General features: G+C 38.5%; 3 protein-coding genes across 5 annotated transcripts in view; 2 read left to right on the top strand and 1 right to left on the bottom strand.

Annotated features, from left to right (window-relative positions):
- LOC132256401 (putative tyramine receptor 2) overlaps nucleotides 1-5,948 on the top strand; it is a 34,986-nt gene extending 29,038 nt beyond the window's left edge. The window contains exons 2-3 of one of the 3 annotated variants that reach the window (XR_009468217.1): nucleotides 2,595-4,409; nucleotides 4,526-5,948. Coding sequence is in view for 2 of the 3 variants with exons in the window: in XM_059752815.1 (XP_059608798.1) it covers nucleotides 2,722-4,110 (1,389 nt within the window). In the remaining variant the exon portion in view is untranslated. Of the gene's footprint in view, nucleotides 1-2,594 lie in introns of all 3 variants that reach the window. The other 2 variants (XM_059752815.1, XM_059752806.1) reach the window with 2 other exon arrangements.
- A 6,805-nt stretch (nucleotides 5,949-12,753) lies between these two features.
- On the top strand, nucleotides 12,754-20,325 carry LOC132257273 (cuticle protein-like). The gene is made up of 3 exons (XM_059754115.1): nucleotides 12,754-12,894; nucleotides 18,136-18,425; nucleotides 19,768-20,325. Exons 1-3 carry the CDS (start codon nucleotides 12,754-12,756, stop codon nucleotides 20,234-20,236), a joined length of 900 nt encoding a protein of 299 aa, XP_059610098.1. The 3' UTR covers nucleotides 20,237-20,325.
- Nucleotides 19,557-21,254, bottom strand: LOC132261235 (nuclear receptor-binding factor 2-like). The gene is made up of 3 exons (XM_059759985.1): nucleotides 21,134-21,254; nucleotides 20,349-21,072; nucleotides 19,557-19,678 (listed from the first exon to the last, which is right to left on the bottom strand). Exons 1-2 carry the CDS (start codon nucleotides 21,155-21,157, stop codon nucleotides 20,350-20,352), a joined length of 747 nt encoding a protein of 248 aa, XP_059615968.1. The 5' UTR covers nucleotides 21,158-21,254; the 3' UTR covers nucleotides 19,557-19,678; nucleotide 20,349.
- Nucleotides 21,255-21,282: the final 28 nt, after the last annotated feature.

Raw genomic sequence — 21,282 nt, 5'->3', positions numbered from 1 at the left:
GTTAAAGCCATAGTTGAAGTATAATGGGCAAAGTTGTATTGCCAGAAGCTGCATGAAATACCCCTTGAATTGTCATGTTGAATCTATATCTCAGAAATAAATAAAGATGAAATTCATTCGACACACTTCATTAGCTACCGAATAAATCAGTAAGTTTGGTAATCAAATAGAGCTTATTGTGGCATTGGTAATGTCACTTCGCCTGATGGCAATTTGTCCCACGCTTGACGAGAGAAATAAAATTTCAATAAATCCCCAGCAAATGGCGAGACATTTCTTAATATCGTTCATAATATTCTAGGCACTTATCTCCCAAATCATTTGTTCCACATTCCTTACAAACGAAATTGCTGACAAATGTCTGACCGAGTATGCAAAATGCTTGAGAAACTCAATTGATCGATACTCAATGGAGCGCTGATGCTGTGGAAGATGTTTCGTCTCAGACAGAACTCACTTTAATTGTTTGTTTATTGACAAGTGATTGGAGAGTTCCAAGAGATTGAATGGGGATTACGTCGAGGACGACGCGGCATGCGAGAGGAGAAAAATCCAATTATTTTCAAGTTGCCAACAGATAATACATTTAATATGAAATGACTATTTATCTTCTTTATGATAATTGCTGTGCAGTATTCTATTATGCTTCATTGCTATATTAGACACGTGGTTGTGATGAAAGAGAAGGAAGAAAAATGGAAAATGGCTTTCCTTTGCTGCGATCATTAATAATTAATTTTTGGGAAAATGTAATTTTCTCGAGCATACTGTGCACAGTGAGATTTTATATGAGTAAGGCAAGTTTATGTCAATTTGTGAGTAATAGGAAAATCCTAGCAGATTTATGTATTTGCATGTAATTATTATATAAAGCCACAGAATGTGATTTAATCGATTAATTAGAAACGCGCCTCGCATTGAAGAAAACAAATCACAGCTCTGCGTTTGATAGGAAATCGGCAAAAATAAAACCAATTTATTTGTATTTAATTAGTGTCCAAGCTGTGATGTTTATTCAATTTACAACCGATGACATCAACTCGTGCCAAAGTTTCGCCAAGATATATTAAATAGATTAAATGAGAAAATATTTAAACATGATATCCCCTTTTAATCGATGACGTGAGAAAATAGAACGTTCTATGCTTTACGCGATGAACACGATATAAAAAATGATGAAGAAAAAAATTCATGAATGGATAATTCGGTCCCAAAAGTCCCCCAAGGGAGGTTTGGATGACAACATTGACTACTAAACACAATTTATGCCCCATATAATCGCCATAAAAGCGGAGAGCAAGGAAAGACGGCACAAAGATTTACAAGTTAAGGGAGAATTTCTTTTTAACTGAATGGCAGTTGAACTTTTCGGACAGACGGAGGAAGATCACTAGCAAGAGCCCATTCATGACGACATTTTTAGACATAAACGATTTCATTCCAATAGTTTGGAAGCCACCTTTTGCAACATGGCATTAAAACATGCTTCTTCTCACACTTTTATCACAATATTTGCACCTTATCCAGTTTCTCAGCAGTGGCACTCCATGTCAAAACTCCCTCGACTTGGCACTTTCCCTTCGTGCACAAGTAGGAGGTGGGGATTAAATGTTTTTGCACGACACCGTCAAGACGAGTGGCATGAGGAGCATGTCTAAAGTTCAGTGTGCACGCTGGAAATGAGGACTGAAACGCACGGCTGGTGAATTTGAATTTAATATTTTAATAGAAAAGTTTCCGGATGGCCTTGCCATAGAGCTTGCTGACTGGAAAGGAAAACAGCTCGACAGCGTGTCGGACGGTGAAAATTGTCTATGTAATGAGTGTGGGTATATATTTAAACAGCTAATTGTAATTAAGGAAATTCACTTGATATTCAACTAACGTACAAATACCCCAACATTTTGTACACTGACTTTATGGAATTTCGCATTAAAAGTAAAAGGAAAAAGCAAAGGGAGACTTTTCTCTCTTCAACTCGAACTTCCTTCGCCTTCCTGGCAAACACCCTTCCATGTCACTTGAGGTTTTTACTTAATTATTTTAATAGCAGCGAGAAGCACAGAGCTGACGGAACTTTAGAGATGTTTTCACAAAGTGGGAGGAAACTTTAAATGAGGAATTGATTATCATAATTGATTTTAGTGGAACTTTTGATAATTGTATGTACATATACAAAAGATGTTGGGACAGGAAACTAGGGTAATGCGTAATACAGAAGGAAGTAAAACTTGTCATATACTTTTGAAGTTATTGCAATTATAAAACCAGCTCAATTTGTATAAATATACTGCATTGTAAGGAACTATTCCTCTATTTCAATTGCTTTATGCACTTTTAGCAAGCTTTCAAATAAAAACCATAGTTTACAAAGTGATGATAATTTGATAATAAAACACTTTATTAACATTTCAATTGCATAATCTTATTGTGAACCCATTATATTCGAAAAGTTTTGCACATTTTAACACTTACACTAATTCGATTACCAATCCTTATTCTACATATTCCAATCCCTCCAACTCTGGCCTGATATAATATTTTGGGCATTTTCGGTCACGATTATTTAACGGTCATCCTTTGTCTCGTTGCAGCATCAGTGTGTTATGTCAGCCCTCATGAGAGGATATCATGTTCCGCTGCACCTGCACTTTGTTACGCCGGGCACGTAACCAGGAGATTACTTGAAGCTGCCCGTGTGCTGAGCAGACTGGATTCAACATGACCTTAACGACAGTGATGATGAACAACACTAGCTTAAATTCCTCAAACGAGGGATGTCACAAAGCGGTGCAAGTGTGGTACCCAACTGTTCTTGGCATAGACTTGGCCGTACCCCAGTGGGAAGCCATCGCCACGGCTTTGGTGCTCTCGCTTATCATACTCCTCACCATCATCGGTAATATTCTCGTCATTCTCAGTGTATTCACGTACAAACCGCTGCGGATTGTGCAGAACTTCTTCATAGTGTCGCTAGCCGTGGCGGACCTTACTGTGGCGGTGCTGGTGCTGCCCTTCAATGTGGCGTACTCCCTCCTCGGCAGATGGGAGTTCGGCATCCACCTGTGCAAGATGTGGCTCACCTGTGACGTGCTCTGCTGCACATCGTCCATCCTCAATCTGTGCGCCATCGCTCTGGATCGCTACTGGGCCATCACCGACCCTATTAACTATGCCCAGAAGCGCACGGTTGAGAGAGTGTTGCTGCTGATCGCGGGTGTTTGGGTGCTATCCCTTATCATTAGCTCGCCACCCTTGATTGGCTGGAATGACTGGCCGGAGGAGTTCAGCAGCGAATATCCCTGCCAGCTCACGGCGCAGCGTGGCTATGTGATCTATTCGTCTTTAGGTTCATTTTTCATACCCCTAGTTATTATGACAATTGTATACATCGAAATTTACATTGCCACCCGGCGACGACTGCGAGAGCGTGCCCGGGCATCCAAGATCAATGCCATGGCCTTGCGGAGCACAGGCGGCAAGGAGACTCAGGCCCCGGCACCCGACCAGGAGTCCGTGAGCAGCGAGACGAATCACAACGAGCACCCCAACGTCTCGGATTGCACGTCCAATGCTAAGAGTCTGGAGAAGAGACGGAAGCGCGAGAAGAAGAAATTGGAGAAGCGCGAGAAGGACAAGGATAAGAAAACGGATTGTCTTCTGGAAGCCCCGGTTGTTCGTGAGGACTCCGTCACGGAGAACAACCAGGAAGCGTCATCGGAGAGCGCAAAGCCGAACGGTGATGGGGTGACTATCGCCACTGACAACGACAAGGACAAGGCGAGGAAGGACACCAAGAAGCAATCAATGCGTCGCGCAGGTGGTATGTACCAATTCATCGAGGAAAAGCAGAAAATCTCCCTGTCGAAAGAGCGTCGGGCGGCGCGGACGCTCGGCATAATCATGGGTGTATTCGTGGTGTGTTGGCTTCCGTTTTTTATTATGTACGTCACCCTACCCTTTTGCGGCTCGTGTTGTCCGTCGGACAAGTTAATCAATTTCATTACATGGCTCGGCTACATCAATTCGGCCCTCAACCCCATTATCTACACCATTTTCAACTTGGATTATAGGAGGGCTTTCAAGAAACTCTTAGGCATTAAGACGTAATAATCGATGTTGTATATGAAATTATGGATTATATCCTGTACATACATAGCTCCCAAGAGATCGTCTATCCCGCATGAGCACGACGCAAAAAAGGCACCGGGAAGAGGCTAATTGAGAAAGTGGAAGCGGGATATCGGTGTGAGATGAATTCCAGCAATTTGCAACATCGTAAACCCACTCTCAGCCGAGCATAAAGTCTACTTAAGACAGGAGGAGAATCGCCGCAATTGCAACTCATTAATAAACATTCATGAAAGTCATGGGATAAAATCAATTACGTTGATTTGCAATGCATTAAGGTTAGTTAAATTGTGATTTATCGACGACTTTCTCATCTGTTTCATAGCATTAAAGGATCATGTGCAGTGTTTGTTGGATAACATATTCAAGTGTTCAATTTTCCCTTATTTTACAGAACATGGACAGACAATTTAATAAACAAGTAATCTATTAGTTTTGAAAGGGGGAATTACTTTTAAAGAAAGTTTATATTCCTCGTCAAACTTTCATATTGTCGAAGATTAGTTGAACTCGTTGAAGAACTCTTGTGTACTGTTCGCATAGAAGACCACTGAGAGTACTTTAACAAAGCCTGTGTATGCCCAAAGGCAATTTAACCGTCAATTGAATGTAATTTTCACTTGGATTCACAGCTTCGCTGTAAATGGAGTTAGTGAGACTTTACAGAAAATTCCTGTTTTCAGCTTTTATAAAGTTCCTTTATGTCTACACATGACATTGAAGCATTTGAGCCACAACTTGTTTAACACTTTATGCAATTGTAAATTAAATTAGAGTTCTAAAAAGTTATTTTTTACCACATAATTTGCTCACATTTGTCTCATAAATATTGGATTTCATTCTAATTTAATATCTATATTGTAAATACCTCTCTGGCGAGTTCTTTTCATCTAAGACACACTGTATGTTTTCCGAAACAGAACTTAGTATGTAAAAAATGAATAAGAGAAATTGGATGAAATACAGAAATACTCAACTGTGAATATAACTTAGAAAATGCATTGTAGAGAGAGAAAAAAAAGTTTTATAAAAACTCAAAAATGCACTCATATCCTATTTGTTGATAGTATGAAAGAGAAATTTAAGTTTTGTTTCCTGTATGTATAAATAAGTTTCACGAAAGACTGATAATTTACTGGAGTAAATTGTAGATTTAGAATTTGTGTGAGAAGCTGTGTTTCAGATGAATTTGAAATAATTATTCAAAACAATCTATATATAATTCCAGAGATGTTGTGGAAGAGTTTTGAAGTTGCCATATTTTCTTGACCAGAAAGAGAAAAAATATATACATATATGAAATATCGTAAATGACTATAGGTTAATAGCCAATGTGAATGTAAATACAAATTAAAAATAGTGAAACTATTTAATGTAGAGTAGAGCAGCATTAAGGATAGCAGTACATGTTGATACTTCAATCTCATAGTAAATATTTAACTGGAGAGCACTTATTAATCTCTAAATCAAACACCAAAGTATATAAGATATTGCATAGTCTATTTAGAACGTGAGGGAATTATCCACAAATCAATGCAATTCCAATAATATACTCACTGAAAGAGCCCTAAAGAGTATATTACTGAAAGAGCACAGAATCTTCTCTCGCCGAGCATCAAACCACACATCATACACTATTCATATTATCAATCTTCAAGTAAATGTTACATGTAGAACTTGTGTAGACCAGAGTCCAAGCGACATCATGATATTCGGATTAATTATAGCCCTGAATGTGGAAGAGTATTAAGTGAATAATATTGTGAGTTCATGTAAACTTGAATTAGAAATTAAAGAAATTTATTTTACAGAGAAAAGTGTATTATTTTCCGCTGGTAAAACGCTTTTCAATACAATCAACTGTAACAGAATTGCTTCCTACTTTCATCATTCAATTAATTTGATTATTCAGGGAATATTGCTAAATTTACTCTTGCTGGCTATTCTCGGGCAAATTGAAAGTCTTCATTTCCGTTCTCTTGATTCAAGTTGTCATGAGGTTATCATTTCCCCTTTTCATATTATATAAAATCCACATTTATGAAGCCTGCAACCAGAAAGTCTGTACGAAAGCATTGTTTCATAACTCTGGAATAATGCGATGCACTGGCAATTCCTCTTTAATTCAAAAATTAACTTGCGGATGTTAAAAGTACACTCTACCTTTTCACCACAAAGATACCATGTTTTGAAGTCATTTTGGTAAAGATAAAATGCCTGACATTTGTGTTTAGAATATTTTTGGACCAACTCTCCTCGTGTTTTGTGGCAGATTGTACAGTATTTGTGGTATGTTGTTATTTTTAGCTGCGAAAGAAAGAGAGAGAGAGAAAGCAAGGTGTCCCATTGCAAACAGATGGCTACAATCTTATGCAACAATGAAATTCTGTGGAACATCCATACAGATGTTGGTAAGTATTTCTTATAGTAACTCGAAATCATTCTCCAAAGTCATTAGGGTGTTTTTGTTAATAGACTGAACGATTTTCCGTCAAAAAAATGCACGTAATGTGTGGCGTATAAGTTTGCGTAAACATAGTTTTGTGGATGCCAGCAAATAGTCACTTTGGAAAGTGTAGATTAAGGTGTAGATTTAAGGTGCTACCACTTCATAAACAAGGGAATATGAACAGATATAAGACGCCAGCGAATTAAATAAATTTAATGAAAATGTCCCTTCGACGGTAACCAGGGACAAATGATGACAATCTCATTGCCTCAACTACGAAGGGTATAATTACCCAAAAAGTCCCATTAAACGGGTCACATTTGAAGGGTGTCCCATCAAAAAGCTCATTGTAATTCTCTTCATTAATTCTTCACGTGATTTTCTACCAATGAGCATTCACGTTAAAGCAATTGTCCTCGACATTCCGGCTCGCAACTGCTCGAAAAGTCCTTACATGGTTCATATGAGCTGAGAAAATTCCCCATATTGCTTCACAATTCATTTTCAAGTAATTAAAGATAGTCTACTAAGCCATAATTTTCAACGTACATTGCAGAAAGTTTGATTGTAATTTCACACCACACATTGTTACTTTCTTTGATTCTTGTAGCCTTATGGATGTAATATAAGGATATAGAGTTGTAGTACGCTGTCGCGTGCTGGTTAAATCCGACATTTCACAATCGTAAAATAGTATCGATCTTCATGAAGGAGCCGCAAAGCCACAATCACATGGATTTACTCGTCACCCCATCGTTCGACAATATTGCAAACTGATGGCAGGGAAGAGTAAACTATCGAAGGAGTGTAACTCTATATCGCAAAGTCTATACTTAGCCAAGTGTATGCTTGAAAGGTTGAAACGTTCGCCTGTTTCAGCTTCTTTTTCTCATGAATTTTCACCATCGAAGAAAGCGAAAGTCTCAATTTTTTGCATTTGCCCTCGCTCAGGCAATTTCATAAGCACATTTTCCATGTGAAAGTTATGGTGACGAAAAGAGAAAAAAAAACTCATAAAAAATAATTGAACATTTTTATGGTATTAAGTCATGTTAAGTTTGTTAAACTTCCAGAAAAAAATTCATCTGAAGGAAGTAATTAGTGTTTAGCAGCTCCTTAGAAGAATTAACTCCTCTCTTTTGCTTTTCGCTTTCACGTGAGGAGGAAAAAAATATCACAAGTCAGAAACATGAAAAATATAAGAAAGTTCCTCCACTTTACTACATGTTAAATTGGATGAAGGGAGGTATTAATTTTTTCGAGTATGTTGAAAAGAACTTTCATCTATATACTCTATGAAATAACTCATCAAATTTTCAGGTGCATATTTGACTCTTATTAACATATAAACTGCTTCACACCTCAACGGAAGGTATGTCAATAGATGCTTATGATGAAATGTGAAATTTCCATTTAGTTTGAATTTCCATAATGTCACAACATCGAGATGCAAATAGATTATTATAATTGCACATATAAATACTTGAGCTTCACTGCACACAATTTACTCCATATTTTCTATTTATGGTTAAATGCCTGGAAATCCATAATTGCATTTCATCCAATATTCAAAGCCAGATAAATTGCTTAATTTGATGATACAAATGCAATCTATGTGCAATTGAATGCTACTACTAAAGCCAATTTACATTATTATAGCACCATGATCTTCAGTCTAATTTAAATCATTATTTGCGTCCAAACTCCAAATATATATTTTCACGTAACTATATATACCAATATTTCAATATTGTAAACTCTCTGGCAAAATCACACGGTTTTCATTCAATTTCACAGGTACAAAATTGAATTAAAAACTACAGGGGATTTTATGATGAAATTAAGCGTTTTTCCTCTCACATAGTGGATTTGAAAAGTCAATTTAGACATTGATTCAGTGGAACTCCATGCTTTTAAATGCTTTTTAAGGGAAATATTCAGCTATGAGAATCTATATTTAAATATCGAGTGGAATTCCAGCGAAATCCACCGACAAACATATTTCAGCCGGTGAAATTCAGGGGGAATGAACGAAAATTGATTTTACATCTTCTTGGTATTGACACATTTAACATTTTAGAGATGAACATATAATTAATGATATTTTCAATTCACAAAATGAAGAGGAAAAAATTCAAATAAAATTTCTGTATAGGGAAAACAGACGTCAGATGAAGGGTGAAAAAAAAGAAAAGGAAATATAAAAGGCTAAAGTGCCACAAATGGATTTTCCCCTTTGAGCACAATTCCTGAGGTCAATGTTTGCCATCATGGCGAAATGTTTCCAACAATTTTCCTCTGTGACATCCATTTCAATACACTCTGCCCAATCGATTAAGTATATCCTTTCCGGGAGTGTCTATAAGTATGCAGAGGGCATCCGGCAGTACATTAGTGCGAAATGGGGAGGCATTCTGTCTATACAGACTGTGGGAATGCTCATGGTGTTTTGTCATTTTATTGGAAAGTATCCAGAGTAAAAGTTAGAAGCCTCAAGGCCGGCACATCTCTTGCCAACAATAACACTTTGTGGTGAGAAGAGAGGCAAATCGTTGCGTGACATTACATTGAAATTCATATCGGCCGTGGATCAATATTTACGACAGCAATCTGTTGAGATTCACGCAAAAATATGTAAAGCTCTCCAGTTCGTCTCACGGTCAACCATCCGTAATTTCATTCGATTTACCAGCAAATCTCTACCGCAAACGAACCACGAAAAACCCTCTTTGGCACCCCCACTAGCCGCCGTGTCGCAATTATGATGTTTTCACTTGACTTTTCCTGACTCCGTGTTACTCATTTGAATAACTTTTCATATTGAATTGTGGCATGAAAATGCTCGTGCAAACGATGGTGTGGGAGTCCAAAACATTTCCCTCCACAAATGGAAGCAACACCGAAAAATTTTCGATTATTCTTGCAAATTCAAATTTGATCAGGGAAAACCTCTCATCAATATTCAACATGTACAGCATCGAGAGCAATCACTCCCACTCCAGCGGAAAATGCCAAGGGGGGAGAGAAAAGAAGGGAACTATACTATTGATATGGTAATCGAATCCATGTCAGAGTGTTTTGTTCCAAAATTACCCGATATACACCATCAAAATGACTCTCAAAAGTCTCTCCTATCATTTTTCCCATGAATCTTCACCTAATTTGTCCCCTCAAGAGTTCATGAATTATTTACAGGCACAGATAGACTGATTACCGTAAGTACTCCAGGCGAAATGTGCAATTTTCCATAGACAAGTCTTTGAGGACCAGGAAAAGTATTTCGCAACATACCTTGGAGCAATTATCAAAATTTTGCACTATTCACAGCACAACTCATTTATAGGATAGACATCCCTGGGCGTTCATTTAGAGTTCTGCCAAAGTGAAATAGAGTGGCTTTGTAAAGTGTTTCTCGTTCTTAAATCGGGACGAAAGCACATCTCACATTTGATTTCCTCAAACACACACATTTCAATTATACAAACATCTAAGGGCATATAAAACTCAATTAGTTTGATTGAAATTCCAGACAAGACATGGAATTTGCTCGAATAGAAAATCTGGTAATTTGCTATTAGTAATTGAATATCAATATCATTAGAGCTAAAGCATACGCTCCAAACATAATGGTAGTTCCGATTTCCATACCATATATATACTCTAATCCAATTTTGAATACAATGGTTTTATCACAAAATTATAACTAATATAAAAAGAAATGAAGAGAGAAACTAGATTTTGTCAATTTTCTCTCTATACGAGCAATGCTTTTACCTAAAGCTCAGAAAACAGGTATTCGTTAGAGGATAAATTACACATACCTTTGCTCTCTCATGGATAAACTAACAGATTGTATTGTGAAACGGGCCAAACATTTCAATTGAACTGCAAACGTGTATCTAATACCTCCCGGAGGGTGAAGCCATAGCTATTTAACGTGAAATAGAAAGAATTAATCGAAAAGGAATTGCGATGAAATTGTTAGGGTGGGTGAACCAATTGCTATCAAAGTGGGGGTGTTTTGGCGGTTTCTTTGTGTGCCAGAAGATAAGCAATTTGCGGTGTGGCTTCGATGTGGTCTGATTGAAGGTGTGCTGCATGATGGATTGTATGGCGTCATATGGCACTGCCTGCGGCCAGAGACGTGTCAGGCTTCTCTACTGAAATTGATACACATTTATCATGCACTTCACAGCGAGCAATGCCTTCAATAAATACAGCAAAATTGAATTTCATAAAACTCATGGGATTGGATGTTGCATCGCAGATCATGTGGCCAACTCTCGCCGCATTTCCGTACTTGAATACCATGCACATAATGTTGCGGTTATCAACCTGATGAATTGGCCAACCGGTGTTTGTCTGGGTAAAACTGTGAAAGGGAGGAAAATTTCCACTATATATCACTTCTCACTTCAACCGTGTTTGTTTTTTTCACCACTCTCGCTTTTTCAACAAAGCCACAGTAATGTGATATGAATTTTTTGCAACGCTTTTGGTGTGCTGACAAAAAACCCCAGTTAAGCATTGTTTGCTCAAAGCTACATGGAATTTCACAATATTTAGAGAACTTTTTCACTTTTGTACGTAGAAAAACATAAATGTAATGAAAAAGAAAGTTCTTTGTGCATATAAAAAGTGTTTAACTTTATTTACAGACAGAGTGAAATAATGCTTTGCCATTGACTACTAATAGAAAATTTTCAAGTTCAGATGCTTTTAGTTTCTCTTTCTCCACAATACTCCACACTTTGAGTTATCCAAGCAAAACTTTACAAAATCCGAGCTTTCCAACCCATTAGTAACAAGTGCTGATTCTTGCGTAATCATCTCACCTTCGGATCTGCCCTTATACCTCTACCACAAAGCCGTATCTTTTGAGTGCATCTGCAGGGAGAGCGATCACAAGCATTTTTCCTTGCCCCTCGTGTTGAAGCGTGAAAAATGATCCCTCCTTCCCATTTTTGCCGTTTCAACCGCACGAGAATGGATGTGGAAAACCCTCTTATATGCGGTTTACCCATCATTCTCAGCGTGTGTGACTTCGCACAGAAACACACCATCAAGAGCCACCCCAGAGCCCATCCCTCATGAGAGAAGCAATCCTTCTCGGGGGCTTTTTCATCTTGTGCCAATATAAAAGACGAAGTCATCCATGAGATAATGCATATTAAGAATCGATTTCCGCCATACTGCGAAAGCTCACAAAGAACACTTATCGCATATTATACTCGGCTGTGATATTTTGCCTTCAAAGCTTCAAGCGCGTATCATTAAATTTTGAGCATAAAGGCGACATTCGAGGAGCCTATTGTTCACGAATTAATACCCATACAACGCAATTCTGTCCCATTTCTAGCGAAAAATAGACAATGGAGTGATGAAAAATGCCGACAGTTAGCCAATAAGATTAAATCAATTCACAAATTCTCTAAAACGCTGTTTATAAAGCAGAAAAACCAATCCCTTTCTTGACACGATGAAGAATTTCGGTATCCTATCACACATACAGCCTATGTAAAATTATTCAACTATGTAACTATATTTCGTCACGTATGCAAAGTTTCCTCTCTTCATTGCCCATCGTTGACAATAATAGTCCAATGCGGTATACAATTTCCGCAGAAACTGAAAAGTCGTGATTATCCGTGCTCAAACTCTCATTAGACATGCCACACCTTCAGGATTTATCTATTCAAGCCCGGGAAAAAAGAGGAAAGTCGACTTCCTCTTCCACCACGGAATCCCTTCTCGAGTGCCGTCAAGGGTAATCTCCATCTGGGATTCAAGCACAGAATCATGAGTCCATTGGCATTTAAGTCAGTTCGCCGTAAAACCTTGATCTTGTTGAAAAGCGTTGGTGGATACTTGACATTTTTCCATCTCTTTTTCCCATCAACTTTAAAACAACTCGTTCGCAAAATCTCTTTAGAGGGTAATAATATGGAAAAGAGACTGTTTTTACTACTTGCATGTGCGATGTATATTTCTGGCACAAGCGAAGTAATGTATTAAATTGAGTACTTTTATTCAGACTTTTATTAATTTTAAGATTTAAAAAAAATCACACACGCTTTAGCTCTTCTCTTTGATAAAAAGCAATCTGAACAGAGAATGCAATTGCAAGTTGTTCCGTCTTCCTGTCTCTCGGTTGATGGACATTATTTAATAACATGACAGACCTTGTTGAAAATCTCTTTCTGGATGTTCTCTACCAAGAATCTCTTGGCACGCGGATGCTGACAACAATTCTCTATGATATTTCTAATTTTGACCGTGCACGCCACGATAAAACTATGACAATAGCTCACGAGGTATTTATTGAATTTATCTGGATTAAAAAAACTTGCCAAAAATACACAAAATTTGAATATCTTTCAGTCCACGGAATGCGTCACTCATCGTCTCATAAAATTTATGTACACGAGTTTTTTATAGTCAGTGGAAAACACCTTTTATGCGAATTATTAGATAAACTAAATATGATTTTTATGGAAATTCACTGTTGATCACTGCTCCATAGAGCCATCATATTTTATTATTTCTGGCACAGCGCCAGACATAATCATATCTGTATGGGATTACTTTCCGTCTCATGGCAATTTTATCAGATGTCCAGCCGAGTTTAATAGCTTTAAGTGACCTTATTGAGATGTGTGATGGCACTTTTCTTGCCGTAATGTTTCTTGTTAGGCAAAATGAGATTTGACACACCGCCGATCTTTGATATATTGCAAATAGCTCTTTAAAAGTCTTTCATCAAGGGTAACACATGCGCCTCACCTGTCGGCATTTCATCTACACACTGTCATTGATGGGGCGGAAGAGGGCTGGAGATGCTTCAGCAATTTATCAGGAGAGGAAGTAATATGAATAAAAGGAAGTAATATATTGGACTCAATATACATATATACACACACACACACACACATTGACACGCAGTAAGGCGACGACAGGAAGAGCGAGCTCCTCTATATCATTTTGAGCCTCACATGATCACCTATTTGCCCAAGGAGGTACAATTGATGCCACAATAAATCTATATTGCGGAATTACACAAGTGATTCACCCCCTCATTGTCTCACAACCATGGAGGACGATGTTCAGTAGCAAACTCGGCAATTATGTGGTCTGGTTTGGAGTCAATTAATAATGCGCCACCCACAATATTCATCACTGCGCTCAGCACTGTACAAGTTTCCACGCTCTGGAAAGTCTCTTCTCGTGTGATTTGGTCATTCATTGCCTCATTTTTCTTAGTGGTTTACCTTTTCCTCGCTGTTTTTTCATCATCACGAACACAAGAGGTTGTTCAGATGTGCCTTCTTTTGTTCGATGAGTCTGTGAGAAAACTCAGAGCTTGCATTCGAACCGAGTAACAGGTTGATGGTTAATTTATTAATTTTCAATATCATCCATTGTTCCATCGACCATGAATACCATTGATCTCATTTGAATGCAGTATTTTTTTTGTGTGTTGAATATGCGAATTATTTGGCATGAAAGGCACTCAAAGTATGTGAAAATTTTTATAGAATTATAGAGGCGAAATTCCTAAAATTGCAATAAATTTTTCAGTAACAGAAATTGGGAATAATAAATGTTTCTCTCTCTGCTAATATTTTATTCAAATGTTCCAGGACTGCATTCATCAGCAGGATTTTTTTTTATATCACATATGCGAATACGTATTCAGCGTATTGATTTATACTGAGAGCCTTCCATTTACCATGTGTTACAAAATCCCATGACGCTAAAACATCTTGATCAAATATTTGTGTTCTAAAAACTCCCAAAAACATTTCCCTGATTACTCAATTTTTGCCTATCGCAGCATCAAAATCTTATTAAAACTACAATTTCTTGTTTAAACACTCAAATTACCTTATTGTCCGACCCAAAAGATACGCATTAGGGAAATCGCGAGGAAAATATCCTCAAGGCATGATTTCCTAACACAAACATTATCGGGCCTCAATCGGGCTGGAAATTTAATTACACGCCCAGCAATTCAAACAACAACCATTTAGAGAAAATTTTTTCCATTCGTCCATCGGAACGCGTCCGGAAAAGTGAAATTTATTTTCACCTCTGTCGCTCTTCCTGAATTCCAAGCTTTTTTATATTCATTTTATCACGCGGTGTCTCTTCACACGAGCCAGAAATTTTCAGAGGGGAAAAAAGTTAAATTACAGTCCCCATGCGTTCAACGACTTACAGTCATGCCCACCGACGTAAAATTATCTTCTGTGGAATTATTATAATGATGTGGATGGGAAAAAGTCCTTTTATTTTAATGAACACCATTTTTGGGCAATACTCCGAATCGTATATTTAATGTCTCAATGGTCAACAATTTGTTTTTTATTGCTCTTTCTCAATACGTTTTATGTGTGAGAATTTTATAGTTTTATTCATCCATGCTGGACGTCGAACTCTCATAGTCATACTTTTGTATTCCTGACAAGAGTGTCTATTGGACAGAGTAAAATTAAATTGAATTCATCTGAATTGTAAGCACAGCTTCTTCAAACAAATCAAACCCCACTTCAAAGCTTGCATACATATTTCTCACATTTGAATTTAATTTTAAATATTTGCAATTCAATAATTCGTCAAAAGTATACCCGCGGCGCGTATAAACCGCGGTGAAAATCTACTGAAAAGACTTGCAAGTGTACTCGACAAGATGAAATAAAATATACAGAATCGCCTTTTCAGGTTTCACCACTTCGCCATTCAAGTAAAAATGAAATTCATGTGCTTTTCATTAAAAGAACAATAAAGTAAAGCAGAAATTTCTTCTCTGCTCTAATTTAAAATTCTTCTAAATTACTCGTAGAAAATACCATTAATTTTTCATCGTCTCCCCATCAATGAGACAGGGAGGAAAAAAGTCAAGTTGATTTTCCATCCTGAAGCACGTTTCGGAAACTTTGAATAAATATAGGTATGGAGAAAAAAATCTAGAGAAGAGAGCAAAAATATATATCCTCTTTAATTCTTTGGTATTTGCGAAGAATTCTCAATAGTATAATGATGGAAATGTGAATCCACAAAAGTTACTAATTTGCATCATGGCCAAAACCATCAATCAATCTTCCATCTTTTACCTGTCTAGCCAATCTATATTGCCGAAAAACTTTATCCTAATGAAAATGAAGTAGCAAATAATGCCACTCTGATAATATCCTTTGTGCATCATCAATTTCCTCATGGCACTGCGAAACCCTAAATACTTCAAATTTAATGAAATCTCAGAGAGCTTTCGCGACGCTTCCGCAGACTTGTGGCATTAAACATGTTGAAAGAATTTATTGGAGTGATTCGAATAAACCACATTTTTTGGAGGCACGTAATTTTTTTCTCCGCGGTCTGGAGGCGCCCAGTTTAGTGAGTAATCCGCAGAGATGGTTCGGTGTATGAGAATTTTCCTCCCGCGAGCGCGCGCTGGAATATCTTAAACTTGACATTTAAGCCCAGTGCGGATGGCAAATCCCAAATATAACGAAAACCACGAAAACGCTCTTCAGCGCCATTTCCTCCCATGCCTATTCGGCTGACCATATAATGAAAGCGAAACTGAATAATTGCTTGTGAGACTTCTCGTCTTCTCTTGTGTGGTATTTTCAGGTATTTTGGTGATTGTCTCACCGTCACATAACAATACATCGATGGACACTCGAGTGAGAAATGGGAGATTTTCGGATTCACATTTTTTTTCTCTGTTTGCTTTTCCAACTCAAAAATTCCTATGTATGCAAATTACGGACAGATTTGCTCCATATATAAATGTATGACGCTGAGAATTTTCAAGATCAGTTTTTTGTCATATCTTCAATAGAGCACATCGTGTGGTTTTTTGTGGCAGGCGATATCGTAGCAGTGGCCAAACAGCAGATAGGGTGATATTAAAAATCAATTCACCAAATTTCATTTAACATTCCAACCCCGAAACGGGAGACAAAAAAGGTCCAAACATGAAGGCGGTAAGAATTTTCAATCATTATTAATTATTATTGTGAATAATAAACGTAATAAACTGTGTTCATGAATATTCAATGAGGAATGCGATAGAAAAAGGGCTACAAAAAATTTTAATGGAATTTTTATACTTTTCACTATATTGAGGGGTTGGTTTTTTTTTAATTTTTAATAAAGCTGTGGATAGAGTCGCAAAAATTCAATGGGATGAAAAGAACACGGTGATTGATGTTCACTCGCATGACTTAATATTATCATTTCATAATTGATTGTTGTTAGCTTGTAAAATATGTCATTTGATGATGAAGTTATTTCTTTATACATAAACACAATAACAAAGCAAAAAATTGGTATTTTCACATCCACTTCTATCTCACATCATAACAGAATACAAAATCCTTTTCTTTGACGTTAACATTCATTAACAGTGCCTCTTCAATGTGATCTGAAAAAGTGATTTGAAATGTGAAGTTTGAAGACCTTGAGACATGTGGTATTTTAAATAGTGACTTACGAGAGGCCATTCGCCAAACAATTGGTTATTTTAAAAGAGATGAGAAATATTTATTTGACCAATTAAAATTCGAAAAGGTAGCACAAAAGGCCGCTTGATCCATTTGGGATTTTTTAAATTTCAGCTCCTCCGCACGAAGAGCAAATGCATTATCAAATTTTACTCGTAAATTTGGCTTACCGTCTAAAAGTTGATCCATAAAGTCTGTGCCATTTGATCATGTCCAAATATTGGTGAGAAAAAAAAATTTATGAGTCCTCAGCAATAGTGAAACTAAAATCTTGTGCATTCAGAATAGATGAATTTTTCATAGAATTTTCGCCTCTGAATACACAGTTCGTCACATAATAAATTGGGTTAAATAATGCAATTATACTCTGGATTTCCAGTCACATTTCAATTTATATTTGGATTCTACAAATTATGGTTGCAAATATGCAATTGACAATTTGATTGAAATTTTATAAACATTTTACCGTCAATATATACTTATCAATTCATTTCATCGCACATTTCAATTAAAATTTTAAGAAAAACACTCAGCAATGTTTACCAAGTGTTGATGACGTTCGCTTTTCATTACTATAACTTGCAATTGCGAAAAGTTTTGCATTTACTGACGTGTAAAAATCATTTAATTTTTAATGACATTTTAAATGATTTGTAACAACCAATTACCAAATATGAATAAAAAAAATATAGTTTCTCAATGCATAATGATTTCCATGAAATATAATTGTTAATTAATGTATAATTAATTGAATGACTAAGTAGAGCATGACAATATGGAAAATGCATGAAAAACACCAAACATCAAATTAAATAAATCCAATTTAGAATCACGCATTGCTAATTAAATGGCTGTTCCTGGTTTTGGTTTGAAAATATTTTAATTGCTATCACACCGCGATTCTTTGTGGCGAGTGCATTAAAACTTTTAAAACTCAGTGTAATGTTTAACGGAAATCCTGGTTAAAGAACCCAAAAAAAGAAACCAATTCGAACCACATTAATTTGAAAAGTTTGCCAAAGTTCCTGAAGTGATGAGGATTTTCAGGTGATTGCAATCCTGCTGCTGGCACTGTTCTCAGTTGCACTTGCCAAGGAGGAGAAGGAGGAGAAGAAGGACGAGAAGCCTCGTGACACTCGCGACGTGCGCGATGTCTTTGTGAGCCCATTCACCAGCAATTACTACCAACCGTTCAACTACCGCCGCCCCCACGTCTACACTGCGCCCACTTTCGACTACCAGCCCACTGTGAAGTATGCCTACAAGTCGGCCGAAGCCGCCGCGCCCATCCTCAAGCAGAGCTCGCAATCCCATCTGGACGGCAGCTACAATTACGAGTGAGTAGTCATTGGATTTGTGTGTGAAGCACTCGCGAAAACTAAGGCACAGCCGTCGAATGCCCGCCGAGGATCTTCGTTAAAATTCCCGAAATTCCCAGCGCCACTCAGCTACTACCCTCGTTGTCCTTCCCGAACACGACTTTGGACAATGCTGTGTTCTCCACATTTCCACTTGACATGACTCAATGGGGGGGAAATTGTTGTCTCTCATTCACTCTCGAAAGTCCCACGTGCACAAAAAACTGGAATTCCACTCTGGGCGGAAGTTGCGAAAAGGCATGTTGAGTCTCAAGGAGGCCCAGGCTCAAAGGAACTCCTTCGCTCGTTCTCCTTTACAATTTAATTTCATGTCAATTTTTTCCCGCCGCCCCTCGTCTCACGCAACAACATCTCGCACAGTCACCCTCAGTCTCAGGCAAATTGCCACAGTCCAGGGAGATTAACTCAGCGTCTTTGGGCTCGCGCAGCAACTAAAAGAATTCAATGTAAATTTTAATTAAATTCCCCCTCACTGTCGAATTGAGGGAAATTTTCGCAAAACTATATTCGCACGCACGTGTAGAAAATTCAGTTCGGCCAAATAAAAAAATGCCGTGCCAAAGAATTCATTCATCAAACCAATTTTGGACCAATTTGGGTGGAAATTTGGTCTATCCCGTGTTGAAGTTTTTAAAACTTTTTTTTTTATTACTCCACACATTTCAATCACCAAAAAATTGTTAGCTGTTCTGGTCAATTTTCACAACAATATCCGATTTGTTCATTTGATTTCAAACTTCAAAAGCTCTCTGAAAAACCAACAAAAGTGCAAAAGTTGTGCCTGAGTGGTGGCGAAACATGTGCAACATCCAGAGAAATTTGATAATGCAGCAATGATATTTTTGAAGAAGAGTTTAGAATTACCATTCCTGTTGCAATTACCATTTTGTCTGTGAATTTCTGGGGATTTGCTTGACTTTAAATTGAGAATCCGCAATAAGTGAGGTCAGAAAACTTTGCTTTTACCAAAAGCTATTTGTCTATTGATTTCCATAGAATTTCAATCTCAGCTTCACTCTAGAGTTTCAGTAAAAGAGCAGCATAATCTAGCAATGTTGAAGGATAGCCTTTCTGAAAACTTCTCTTTGCTTTCAAAAACACTTTTATTCTGAAAATTTCATAGTTTTAAGTAAGTCATTTCAAATCAAAAACTTATCTCATTGTTTTTAAATATTACTTAGCTATTACAAACTCCTGCCAGTGTCAGAAATCTGCAAGAAAAATAGCAGAGAAGAGTCCTTTGAGATTAAAAGTGTTTCGAATCGAGATAAGAAGAAAACATTTCACAATCCCTTCACAGATATGAGACTGGAAACGGCATCCGTGCCGTTGAGAGCAGCCTTCAGAATGGACTGGAGCACGTCGTCCGTGGCTCCTACTCCTACGTGGCACCCGACGGCAAGACCTACACCGTGCACTACATCGCCGACCGCAACGGCTACCGCGCCTACGGTGATCATCTGCCCCAGCAGCCCGACGAAGTGGCTCCTCTGGAAGCCGCCCGCGTCCTCACACCCGCTGCATCCGTAGTCGTCCCAGTCGAGAGCAGCACAGTCCACCCTGTCGTCTCAGTCACACCATCCGCCGTGGTGGCTCCCAAGTCAGTTGTGGTGCCCCCCAAGACCGGCTACTACGTCCAGCCTCGCTACTACAACCCCTACAACGCCTACAATCCCTACTTCGCGCCCTCGTACCAGCACTACCTCAACCCCAACCCCTACCAGCCCTACTTCGTGTCCACGGTCGCCCCGCCCTTCCTCAAGAAGTGAGCCGGAGCCCTCTGAGGAGGCTGCCCAGGCGGTAGCCGGAATAAACGGATTTTACTGAGAGCACTTGCGGTGTTTCCACTTCCCCTCCATGGACATTTCAATGGTTTCTTACCTCAGTTCGCCTTGGCGCTGCTCCCGGAATCGCTGAAGGTGGAATAGTCAAAGGTGGGCAGCTGCAGGGGTGGAAGCGTGGGGATCTCCTGGATATCGTTGATATCTTGCAGGATGTTGTCCAGAGACTCCACAGCCTTGTACTCTGTCTTGTCTGGCGATGTCGACTTCACGCTGGCGACTTCCTTGTCGTCAGATTCGTCATCTTTGGGTGCCATCTCTGCCCTGATCTTCTCCCGTAAGACATCAGCATCGATTATGCAGCCGTCCAGCTGCTCGGCCAGCATGTGACTCATAGTGTGGATGTGTTTGTTGAAGGACTGCAACTCCCGAAGAGTCTCAGCTAAATTCTCAGGCTGATTCTGTTCGGAAGGCTGTTGTGTCTTCGCCAAGAGACTCGCAAGTAAACCATCTGAGCTCTCGAGGGCCTTGAAGAGCTCCGTCTGGATCGAGCGCGTCTTTTCCTTCTGCTCCCAGAACTCAGATCCCTTCTCCTGCTCGATGGCCTTCCGATACTTCTCGAACTGCGCCTTCCTCATTGCCAGGAACTCGATCTGCTTCGTGTGGTACTCTCGCTGCAACTGCAGGGACACCACGCTCTTGTCTACGGTGGCTAGGCGAATGGCATTGTGGAGCTGCTCGATCACTTGCTTGTGGCAATCAATGGCCTCATCGAAGCGCTTGTAGCAGAAATGAGCCTCCGCCCTTCTTGCGTATCTGTGAGCCTGTTGACAGAATAACACTTATTCTCAGCACCAATTAACAGGATCCTGGTCAAATACTCACTGTATTAAGAGCTGAATTATCCATAAAATCAAGTTTTCGCCAAAAACAGGAAATCAAAACAGTTTTCCAGTCACTTTTCTGATAAGCCCAGCTGGCAGCCTCGCAGAATGCATACTTTTCCCCTAACTCGTCGCTATACAAACTCACGA

Source organism: Phlebotomus argentipes, unplaced genomic scaffold, assembly GCF_947086385.1.
Source record: "Phlebotomus argentipes unplaced genomic scaffold, Phlebotomus argentipes genome assembly contig_6, whole genome shotgun sequence".
NCBI lineage: Eukaryota > Metazoa > Arthropoda > Insecta > Diptera > Psychodidae > Phlebotomus > Phlebotomus argentipes.
The sequence above is the reverse complement of the archived record's forward strand: the minus strand, read 5'-3'. Positions and strand labels throughout refer to the sequence as shown.

Bases quoted from the DNA above. Each gene is read 5' to 3' on its own strand.
- LOC132261235 (XM_059759985.1), bottom strand. From the start codon at position 21,157: ATGGATAATTCAGCTCTTAATACA. The intron at 21,073-21,133 runs GTGAGTATTTGA...TTCTGTCAACAG, and splicing joins ATAATTCAGCTCTTAATACA to GCTCACAGATACGCAAGAAG.
- LOC132257273 (XM_059754115.1), top strand. From the start codon at position 12,754: ATGACAGACCTTGTTGAAAATCTCTTTCTGGATGTTCTCTACCAAGAA. The intron at 12,895-18,135 runs GTATTTATTGAA...GAGGATTTTCAG, and splicing joins CTATGACAATAGCTCACGAG to GTGATTGCAATCCTGCTGCT. The intron at 18,426-19,767 runs GTGAGTAGTCAT...ATCCCTTCACAG, and splicing joins GACGGCAGCTACAATTACGA to ATATGAGACTGGAAACGGCA.